We start from the raw sequence: 11683 nt of genomic DNA, 5'->3' as shown, positions 1-11683 counted from the left end.
CTGAGTAGCTGGGATTACAGGTGCCCGCCACCATGCCTGGCTAATTTTTGTATTTTTAGTAGAGATGGGGTTTCATTATGTTAGCCAGAATGGTCTTGATCTCCTGACCTCGTCATCTGCCCACCTCAGCCTCCCAGAGTGCTGGGATTACAGACATGAGCCACCGCGCCTGGCCTAACCTCCTTTTCTTATAAGGACACCAGTCACAGTGGATTAGGCCCATCATAGAGACTTCATTTTTACCTATTATTTCTCTAAAGATCCTGTCTGCAAATACGGTCTCATTCTGGGGGTAGACTTCAGCACATGTATTTTTCAGGGACATCATTCAGCCCATGACACATGTGATCTCCTCCTTACTCCTGGGGTCTGAGTGTTGTCCCCCAAAGCTGCCCCCTGACCCTAGGCATTGGACTTGTTTCCTCGCCAACCACCAACCACCCAGCATGTCTCTGTCCCTGTCACTCCCACTACACTCTACTGTGCTCCCAGGCTCTGTGATGAGCACCATGTAAGCTGGGTCCAGCATGGCATTGGCGAGGAAGAATCCTGGTCATATCTGTGACTAACTGGCAGTAGGGAGAGGTCCACTTGGTTAGTGGCCAACAGAAAATTCAGCCAGCTTCTCCCCTAGCATTGAATGAAACTCTGAGCTGATCAGTGCTGGCTCGCCAGAGATGACCTTTGGTGCCTAATTTTTTCATCTGAAAAATAAGACTGGTGGATAGTTGTTTTAAAAAAGAATTTGGATTTGGTTTTCTCTGATGGGCCTTTTATTTTTCCCATATTGCTTCTTAAAAATAAATTTATTAAGATGTATATCACATATTCAATAATTCCCCAATGTCAAGTATACAGTTTAATGATATTTTCAGTAAATTCACCATATATCAGTTTTAGAACATTTTCATCCCCTCCATCAGACCCATGCACTGTTAATCCCTATTCTCACCCCGCTTGAGGCAGCCACTAATCTACTCTCTGTCTTTATGGATTTGCATATTCTGAAGATTTCATATAATATGTGGTCTCCTGTCTGGTTTCTTTCACTTAGCATCATTTTTAGCATACATGCCATAGCATGTATCAGTACTCACTCCTTTTCATTGCTGATCCTGACAGCCTTTTGTGTTTGCCATAGGTCACAGTCACCAGCTGTTTCATGTGTGTGTGATCCTGGCCACGCATATGCAGATGGAGGCCATACTTCTGGACAAGACTCTGAGGAAGGAATGGCTCCTAGCCACCTCCAAGCCCTTCTCTTTCTCTCACATAGCCGGAGCCATACTTTTGTGCATCATCTTCAGCCTCAGCAACATAATTTATTTCTCAGCTGCTCTGTATCGGATTCCCAAGCCAGAATTACACAAAAAAGAAACATGACTCAGACCATAAGCTTTTCATGCCAAATGTCAACATAAAGCTGCAACACCCTAACCACCACAAGCCAGAGGCGGTTACAGCTTATCATGGCCTACAATATTCATAATGGTTGGTGTCTTTTGAATGAATTCATGTCAAAAAGGTATTCAGCTGGGGAAATTTCTCCAAATGTACACTGGTTCTGTGTGTGTGATTTTAAAAGGAGAACATGGTTCAAGCAAGTCCTTGTTAAGGCAAACCATTGATATTTCATTAATTTTAAATTTACTTAAAATGGAGCTTTTAATTCTATTTAAACAATTGGATTAAGCATATTACCCTGGAGCTTTGTAATATTCTTTAAAAATGAATCTTGCTTCATTTGATGAATTTCATGTCACAAAGCTTCTCTCAAGAGCTCTCGTAGTGGCCTGTCGACTACTTCGGGAGAATGAGCCAGGTCAGTCACTGGGAGGACCTGAGAAAGGAAGTTGGTCACTGAGCGCCTTGGGGACTGGGAAAACATTCCAGAATGAAGAGAGCTGTTTGGGGAGAGACCTTCTTCCCTTCTCCCCCTAGTGAAGGGAGAACAGAAGGGGAGTCCTCTCTTCCCACAAGTCCATTCTGCCTTCAAAGTGCAAGTTCTCAATGTCATTATGGATTTGGAATTTGTCAGGTTTTTTCTTAAAAATCCACAGCAAGGTGTCATGTGTTCTGTTATGCTGTTTTCTGGTTGCCAGTTTGATCTGCAAAGTATTATTTGGTGCAGGTAAAATGTGTTAAACTATAAGAATTGACTGAGTTAATCCCAATTGGTTGTGTTCATCTGCCACCTTTTAAACCAATGGAAATTGCTATATTTGGGGACGTCATACATTTGATATTGCTTCAGGATTTCAAATATATTGCAAAATTTGGTATCCATATGCATAAGATGTTAATGACCTTGCCAGTGGGGTGGTCACATATAATGTTCTCAAGCTTTACTGTGAATCAGAAACATCTAGTAAGCTTGTGACAAATGCAGACTCCTGGGGAAAACCAGGGGGTTCTGCTTCACTAGGTTAAATGTAGGTTTTGTAGAGGAGATCTGCACTGGAGCAAGTCTCCCAGATGGCTCTAATACAGGAGGGCCAGAGGCCAAACTTGAAGAACCGCTGGTGTTACACATTCCAGAAGGCATTGGACCTATCAGCTTCGCTTTGCCTGATCTCAAGTTTTAGCAACTCACCAACTAAGGCATACCCCCCATTTTATGTTCCAGAGTTTTGTGCTCTTAATAGTTCTAAAACACTGAGCATTTTCTCATTTGTTGTATTACTGATTAAAGTTCAGTATTTCATGGTGTTTTCAGGGAACACAGAAATGCGGATGCAAAACAACTTTTGACAGAGGCCCATCAAACCCTGATCTGCACTTGGTAATTACTTAGGGGGCCTTCCTCACAATGCAAGATCCTTTTTGCTGACCCAGGAATACCCCACATCTTAGACTACTGCCTCTACCATTAACTAGCCCAGACATTTGAATGGCCTTGTAAATAGCTCACTGTCTAATCCTCTAAGGACAAGTAACAATTTATATTGGATGAGAGTGGTCAAGAAATATGATTTCATTAGTTTTATTATCTGTTTACTTTATTATCTGGGGAAGGCAGATGATAACATTGTATGGGCTGGTAAATTTTTGGTACATTAATTGCAAGCTGCATGACAAAATTTGTTTTCTTGGCAACAATCTGACATTATTAGTGGAATTCCACATCAACAGGGCCATGAGCTTCCATTTCATCTTACTGTAACTTAAATTTTATGGCAAAAATAGGTACAAAGTTTAAATACCCCTTTCTAGTAATGCCAAATACATACAGTGTTTTAAATTCTCTACTTTATAGATAACAAAATAATGTTTAGCTCAGTAAGAAATGAAGTAATGAGTGATCAATTTGAAGGATTTTTAGATTATTTAATCTTTGCTTATGTTGCTTTTTCACATGATTAATGATGAAAATGAAATGTTAAATCAACAGAATAACATCCAATGTTTCATAACATTTATAATAAGTTTGGTAAACTTTAGTCCCATTATATACTTTTGGGGACAGTGTTATAAATCAGAATTTTACAACAGTTTGCAGCTGCAAAATGAGAAAGTTTCCACTGCAAAATGAGAAAGGGTTCAAATATATTAATTATTATTAAGTATTAAGTAATAGGCATTAGATGTCTAATGTGAGTATAATTTCATCCAAGCCATTTCAGAAAGTCTAAAAGGTTGGCAGGGGTTCAGCTAAAGACCTCACTGGAACGGGTCTCAATTTTTAAAAAGCGTCTCACTACACTTAAGAGATGTGACACATTCCCATTGGTAACAATTGCTCACCATGGCATTGTCTCAAAAAAGGCTATGGTGGGGAGGGTGGCACATTCCTAATGGAATGTACCTCTCCTCACTCCCCTTAAGAAGCGCTACTCTAAAATTTACCAGACCTTACAACTGTGATAAAACTTGAATGTGTATGAATAAGGCCATTCAGTTAACTTTACCTCCCTTACCCATTGAAGGGGTTCCATTGCTTGGTTTTTAGAAAGTAATTCTCATCTCTTTTCTAAAGAAATGAATTTTTGGCTGGTCTGAAGGTAGTGAGTTAGCTCAATTGTTCACAGTCAGTTATAGATCAAGCTCCTTGTTCTACTCTTCCCCTCTTCTCACTACTGCACTTGACTAGTCTTAAAATAAAGAAAGAACGAATGAATGAATTAATCTGTAGCTGGATGCAGCAGCTCATGCCTGTAATCCCAGCACTTTGGGAGGCTGAAGTCGGAGAACTGCTAGAGCCTAGGGGTTTGGAACCAGCCTGGACAATAGAGCCAGACACTGTCTCTATTAAAAAATTTTAAAACTAGCTGGCTGTGGTGGTGCATACCTGTGGTCCTAGCTACTGTGGAGGGTGATGTGGGAGGATTGCCTGAACCCAGGAGTTGGATGCTGCAGTGAGCTATGATTGCACCATTGCACTCCAGACTGTGCAACAGGGTGAGACCCTGCTGGAAAAAAAAAAAAAAAAAGAATTTGTAATTGTTGGTAGGATGTTGTGGGAAATTTAGAGGCCTTCTGAGTATAGAGCGGTTTAAATATTTGGTCTGCTGAAGTCTTTCTGGAAGTGTTGTACAACACTTCAAAACATATTATTTGAATGTCAGCCTCTGATTTTCTAGTCAACAATCCATTAAGGCAAAGACCTGTTTTCAAACTCAGATGTTCTCCAACTTACGCTAATGTCTGGTTTTCTTGAACTATGTGAGAGAAAAAAAATAAACAGAATTTATTTATTATCATAAAGTCATCCTGTTTGCCACTTAATTTGGTTATGTTTTATCTACCACACTGCGTGTTCATTCACCATGAGAAACAGATCCCTGTACACATGTACATCAGTAAATCATTCAATGAATAGTTAGTGCTTAGGATGTATAGAATGGCCACTGTCCTAGGAACTGGGGATACACAAATGAAAAAAATCTATACTGTCCCTCCCCAAAGAGGCTAGTGTTCTGGTTGGGCAGGCAGACAAGATGTATAGATGAATCCAGATAATAAGTGTTGTAAAGAAACTAAGTCTAGTAGGGCATGTGAATTGATGGTCACTCTGATAAGCTGACATTTGAAGAAGACTTGATGGGCATAAAGGAGCCAGTCTTGTCAGCTTGTCGGGGGAAGGCACTGCAGGTTGAGCTAAGTAGAGGGGTCCCAAGGCTGGCAGGTACTTGTTCTACCGGAAGGATGTTAACTCCAGAAGATACCTGGATGACTTGACTTTTGAAGAATTCTGAGATTTGCCTGATTTTTTTTTCCCTTGAGAAATTGCCTGTAGGGCTTTCCTATGTCTCTTGGTACTTGTATGGAATGTGTCAACTCGTAAGAAATGAACTTCAGACAGTTGCCACACTCATTCTCTTAATGCTAAGCAACAGATTTCTGAAACAGGCTGAACTTTTTTGCCTCCTCCAGAACACAGAAGGAAAGGCCCTCAAAGATCATTTAATTCAGCCCTCTTAAAATTTGTCTGATGATGTATAATGCAGATTCTCAGGCCCAAACGTACTGACACAGACTACCCACAGTGGGGGAGGGGATCCTGTAGTTTCACATTTTTAGCTAAAACTGTAGGTAATTTTTAATATAAGGGAGTTTAGAGGCACTGATATAGTCCAACCATTTTTAAACACAATTTCAGACTTAGAAAAATGTTGCAAAATAGTGCAAAGAATTCCCAGGTAGTTTTCTACTTTTCACCTTTTCTCCTTCCCCTCCTTTTCCAACAGTGAGAAACCTAACTCCCGTTAGCCACAATACGGTTTATTTTATTATTTTTAATTTTTTTTTTTTGAGACGAAGTCTCACTCTGTTGCCCGGGCTGGAGAGCTGTGGCACGACGTTGGCTCACTGCAACCTCTGCCTCCCGTGTTCAAGCAATTCTTCTGCCTCAGCCTCTTGAGTAGCTGGGATTACAGGCACGTGCCACAATGCCTGGCTAATTTTTGTATTTTTAGTAGAGACACGGTTTCATCATGTTGGCCAGGCTGGTCTCGAACTCCTGACCTCAGGTGATAGACCTGCCTCAGCTTCCCAGCATGCTGGGATTACAGGCACGAGCCACCTCACGCAGCCCATAATACATTTTATTTGCTCAACCCTAGAATGTACAGAATGTTGTTTCAGAATTATCAACTAATATCAGTGCCTACTAATTAGAATTCAACACGTTTCAAGTTTTTTTTTTTGTCTTGAGCCTGAGGGCAAGCTTGATTCTAAATAGTCACAGTTATCTGGGGTTTTTACCCCTTTCTGTGTATGTTATTTATTTGAAATATAGTTCAAGTCATTTGTTTCTTTTTCTGTAAATTTTACAGTCCCCCAACCCCCCAACACACACACACACACACACACACACACACGTTGATTTTATTAATTTGTGTTTTGTGTATGTAAACATTAACATCTAATCATCCATTTTACAAATGGCCTGGTGAGAGAGATTCATGGCCTGGGAACCTGAGACAATGTTTCCAAGGCCACTGAGTGACCAGCAGGCCCTGGGAGGGAACAGTGTGTGCAGCATATCCAGGCTCCCAAGGCAGTGCTGTCTCCATTTTACTGCCTCCCCTCAAACACACTGGGCTTCAGCAATTTCTGGTCATTGGTGTTTACTCGGTTCCCACAGCTGGACTTGCTTGTCTGGGTGTTTGGATTAATATATGGTTTCAAATTTGTGTAGTGTCAGCCCCTCTTCAATGATTTGGATAAGACTCTCCTGGTCCAATTTAATAGTTTCTAATAAAGTTAAACTTACCATAAGACCCACAATCCCACCTAAGAGAAATACACCGACATAAAGACTTTTACACAAATAATTTTACCAGTTTCATAATCTCCAGAAAGTAGAAACAATCTAAATGTCCAACTGGTGAATGAATAAATTGTCCTGCATTCACACAGTGGAATAGACTCAGCAACAAAAAGGGAACAAATTACTGGTACACGCAACATGTTGTTGAATATCAAAGCATTATGCTGAGTGAAAGAAAAGACATGCTGGAAAAGGCAAAAGTATAGGGAAGAAAATCAGAAAAGTGGCTGCCAAGGCCTGGGAGTAGGGGCAGCACAGAGAATTTTCCACTGTGATGGAAATATACATTTGATGTGGTTACAGCACACTATATATTTGTCAAATACATAGAACAATACAACTAAAAAGGGTCTGTTTTACTGTATATAAATTATACCTAAAATACTTGACTTTAGAAAGAAAAAAGCCCCTCAGTTCTCCTCTCCCCACCCTCCTACCCTCACTCCTGCTCTGGATCTCTAATTCTACAGTAAAATGCAAATCTTTTAATGACTACAGGGAGCCCTTTGCTATTTTGAATAGAGAAATGATGTAATCATTTGGTAGTTTTAAGGAAATTAATAAGCCAGAGAGCTTTAATACAGAAGTGAGGGAGGAAGAAGAAACTGACCTGAAGAGAAGCTGGAGGTGGTGCGGTGTAACTGGGTCCTCAACTGGAGTGTTCTTTGAAGGGATGATTCATTCATCCCCTCAAGCCATGTATGGGGCACCTGTGCTGCTAGGCACTGGGCATGCAACAATGCCATCTAGTGAGGCTGTGGGGATAAGCCAGTAGAGGAGACAGGAATGAACAGTGACTGCCAATTGGAATGTGAGTGCTGAAACAAGTCAACAGGTGCAGTGAGTGGGAAAGGGCAGTTTTGGGGGCGTGAGGGCTGTACCACGGGGCCCAGTATCCACAGCAGGGTAGCTAGCAGATCTGCAGAGAAGTAAAGGCAAGGCATTGTCAGAGGAAAGGAGGGAGAAGAGCGTGACAGCACAGAGAATGGCATGTGAGCCCAGCGTGTTCAGGGCACTGCAGTTCAACATGACTGGAGGGGACGGGGCAGTGATGGGTGATGAGCCCCAGAGGAAGCACCTCAGGGCCCTGTGGTGGGTCTCCAACAATGGGGAAGCACTGCAGAGTTTCATACAGGTGTGTGACATAGTCAGATCTGTGATTTAGAGGTGAGCAAAATGGAAACTGGATTGGAAGGTGGCAGCAGAGAGGCCTGTTAGGACACTGCTGTCTTCATTAGACAAGAGATGATGATGGTGGCCAAGGAGATGGAGAAAAGTGGAGCGGTTTGGAGGTTTGGCTACTTAGTATGTAGAACTGTTAAGATTTAGTGATTGAATATTGAGACAGAAGAAGACAGAAAAGCCAAAAATGGTGCCTTAGACTCTGGCTTGGCAGATGCCATCCACTGAGAGGCAGCAAGTTTGGGAGAAGAGATTAGAATGTGTTAGGTGTGAGATGCTTGTGGGATATCAAAGTGGAGAATCCAGAAGACAGTTGGATATATGGCTCTGGACCTCAGAAGAGCAAACATGAATGGTATATGAAGCCATATGAGTGCTTGAGAGTGCCTAGGGAGAAGGTACACCTAGTGACCAGCTCTAAACCCTGAACCACAACATTTAAGGGAGAAAAAAAGAACTCACAAAGGAGACTGAGAAAGAAGGGCTAGACAGCTAGGAGAAAAAATAAAGGCATGGGAAGAAAGGAATGGGCAACATCTTTTAGTGTTGTTAAGAAGTCAAGACAGACAATGGTCAATTAGATTTAGCTTCGAGGAAGTGGTAATTTTGGTGACAAAAGGTCCAATGGAGAGTCTGAGGTAGAAGCTAAACTGAAGAGCAACTAGGAGATAAGTAGTCAGCAACCAAGCCCAATTCCGCAATGATAAACATTCCAAACTCTAGGCCAGGCGCGGTGGCTCAGGCCTGTAATCCCAGCTCTTTGGGAGGCCGAGGCAGATGGATCACTTGAGGTCACGAGTTCGAGACTAGCCTGGCCAGCATGGTGAAACCCCATCTCTACTAAAAACACAAAAAAATTAGCCGGGCATGGTGGCACACACCTGTAGTCCTAGCTACTCGGGAGGCCGAGGTAGGAGAATCGCTTGAACCCCAGAGGTGGAAGTTGCAGTGAGCCAAGATTGTGCCACTGCACTCCAGGCTGGGTGACAGAGACTCCACCTCAAAAAACAAAACAAAACAAACAAACAAACAAAATAACAAACTCTAGCTTGACAACAAAGTCCTAATGATTCAAAGACTTCCACATAAGCAGCAAAGTGATAAAAGCACTAGGAAACAAAAAATGGGGAATAAAATAAAAAACTCAGAATGGATGTATTTTTCTAGTATGACACAAAACAGAAGCCATAAAAGACAGATAAATCTGTCTACTTGAAATTTTTTCTAAGCTGCCACAAAACATATACAAATAAAAATAACCTAAATGTGAACAATAAAAATATTTAAACTTGTATTTTGGATGAGGACCAATTTTTTTTAATATAAGAACTTTCACAACTCATTAAGAAAAACTAACAACCGATAGAACAAAGAGGCAAAGAATATGAACACAGTTCAGAAAAGGAATCAAAAGGGCTCTTAAATATATGAACAGACAACATCATTTATCTGAAAATAAATGAAAAATGTAACTACATGTTTTTTCTCACCAGTTGATAACAGATATCAATAGATTGATATCTACTGAAAAGTTTGATAACACTTTGAGAATTGTGGAGAAATAGGCACTCTCATACAGGCTGGTGGGAGTGTACATTTGGACAGCTTATGGAGAACAATTTGCAGTATCTGTGAAATGTTACACATGTGTATACTTTGACTCAGCAATTCTGTTTCTAGAAATGTGTCCTACATATTTACCTGCATTGTATAAATTTCCAAGTTTATTCACTATAGCTGTATCTGTAATAGCAAACATTGGAACCATCCTAATGTGCAATGTAGGGGTGGAAAAGGTGTGATACTTTTCTTTACCCATCTTAACGGTCACAGCTGACATTACCATAACAAAAGACAGGTTAACAAGATAAATGGATAACTTATTGAATCACAGCTTCATGTGGTATAAGTGCCTTCAGAAATGAAGACCCAAAGACCCAGGGAAAGCTGTCCATTTTTATGCTTACATGAGATGAAGAATGGACAGCTGTGTAGAAATGTGATTGGACAAAAGGAGTATGATCTAATGGTAACAGTCTGAAGGAGGAACCCAGCAAGTCCTGTCTGTTCAGATTCTTCTTGGCCTCTCTGTGTAGCTTTCCTTCTTCCTGAATGTAGGGCAAGACCCTTTTGGAACGAGGGTCTTATGACAAGGTACATCAAAGAATTTCTTTATGGCCAGCTCTTACACAAAAAGGTGGGGGAAGGCTAGATTAATATTTCTAGGTTTTTGGTAGAATAATGTTTCTGGCTTGCTTGGGTGAAAAGGGGTTCTAGTTTCCATGACCCGCCTTGGGGAACAGAAATTCTGATTTCTATTATTTGCTTTAGGAGACACAGAGGGGTAGGAGACAAGAAGGCAGGAGAAAGTCAGAGAGAGACTTTGCTTTTAAGGCTTCTCTGAGGCACTTTCAATCTTCTTTAGTTCAAAGCACTCAGTGTGCCAAAGAGCCACACTTTGGGGTGTTGTTTCCTGAGCACCAACGATATGGGCCAAGGATATTAAATTGTGACTATCCTTACCAGTGCTGTGGTCCTTTAGGAAGTTGAGAAGGGGCTAGAATTCCCTGAGAGCCCAGGTGTAGATGTGTATTTGATAGTCATCGGCTTAGGGTCAAAGACTGAAGTGATATAGAATCAGTTCATCTAAGGCAAGAGAGTAGGTTCTAAAGGGCAACCTTTAGTTGGTCAAGGTCAAGGGTAAAGACCAAATTTTATTCATCTCCGTAAGGCAAGGATCAAACACAATCAAGATTTGATAAAATAGGCTGGGCGCGGTGGCTCACGCCTGTAATCCCAGCACTTTGGGAGGCCAAGGTAGGCGGATCACCTGAAGTCAGGAGTTCCAGACCACCCTGGCCAATATGGTGAAACCTCATCTCTACTAAAAATACAAAAATTAGCTGGGCGTGGTGGTGCGCACCTGTAATCCCAGCTACTTGGGAGGCTGAGGCAGGAGAATTGCTTGAACCTGGGAGGCGAAGGTTGCTGAGGTGAGCTGAAGACTGCAGCCTGGGCGACAGGGCAACTCCATCTCAAAAAATAAAAAAGGAAAAAAAAAGATTTGATAAAATAATGTACATATATATAGGACAGAGCTGGAGGGAAACCCAGGAAAGTTGAATCAGAGAGAGAAAAGAAGCCAAGATAATGTGGTGACTTGGAAGGCAGACAGAGGGAGCCTGAGACTCGGAGCAGGGCACAGCACAGGAATACACTTCTCACCAGAACGACATTCCGACCTCTGAATCAACGCTGGAAAGGCCCCTCCATTGAACTTCTTGTGATGGAGGAAAAGAAACCCTCAATATCCTCATCGCAAGGCGGAAGAGTTTAAATACCATACCTCAAGATCTCCCTCCAGCCCTGACACACAACTTCGCCGCCCTTTCAGCGTCGGTCGCCTAGGAGACAAACGCCACTTCCGGTAGCGCACTCACTTCCTCGGAGGTCCTGCCGCTCCCTGCGGACGGGCGCTGATTGGCCCGTTTGAAATGCGCCAGGCGGGAGCTCACCTGGGCTCTTAGCGTCGCCCCCGGCTTCGTAGAGCACCGCGCTTTAGCCGCGGAGTCCCTGTTCCTCCTGCCGGTTCTAACGTCCCGCAGTCTTCGCCAGCTCGCCGTCCCGTGCGCGCGTTTGGGCGGCGTGGAGCCTACTGCCATGAAGTCAGCGTGAGTACGAGGCCACCGAGCAGGGAGGGAGGGCGGACGGGGGCCGGGGCCGCGGGGC

At 42.4% G+C, this 11683-nt stretch overlaps 2 protein-coding genes across 7 annotated transcripts in view; both read left to right on the top strand.

The window, feature by feature from the left end:
- The window catches only part of PAQR5 (progestin and adipoQ receptor family member V), a 68355-nt gene extending 64106 nt beyond the window's left edge, over positions 1–4249 (top strand). For 2 of the 3 annotated variants that reach the window (XM_011940326.1, XM_011940327.1), the window contains one exon: positions 1142–2152. In XM_011940326.1, the coding sequence (XP_011795716.1) occupies positions 1142–1383 (242 nt within the window). In that variant the 3' untranslated portion in view covers positions 1384–2152. Of the gene's footprint in view, positions 1–1141 lie in introns of all 3 variants that reach the window. The other variant, XM_011940325.1, reaches the window with a different exon arrangement.
- Positions 4250–11394: 7145 nt separating this feature from the next.
- KIF23 (kinesin family member 23) overlaps positions 11395–11683 on the top strand; it is a 35858-nt gene continuing 35569 nt past the window's right edge. For all 4 annotated transcript variants that reach the window (XM_011940324.1, XM_011940323.1, XM_011940322.1 and 1 more), the window contains exon 1: positions 11395–11625. Coding sequence is in view for 3 of the 4 variants with exons in the window: in XM_011940323.1 (XP_011795713.1) it covers positions 11615–11625 (11 nt within the window). In the remaining variant the exon portion in view is untranslated. The remainder of the gene's footprint in view (positions 11626–11683) is intronic.

Source organism: Colobus angolensis, unplaced genomic scaffold, assembly GCF_000951035.1.
Source record: "Colobus angolensis palliatus isolate OR3802 unplaced genomic scaffold, Cang.pa_1.0 Scaffold19, whole genome shotgun sequence".
NCBI classification, from domain to species: domain Eukaryota; kingdom Metazoa; phylum Chordata; class Mammalia; order Primates; family Cercopithecidae; genus Colobus; species Colobus angolensis.
Note: the sequence above shows the minus strand (reverse complement) of the source record. Positions and strands in the feature narration are given on the sequence as shown.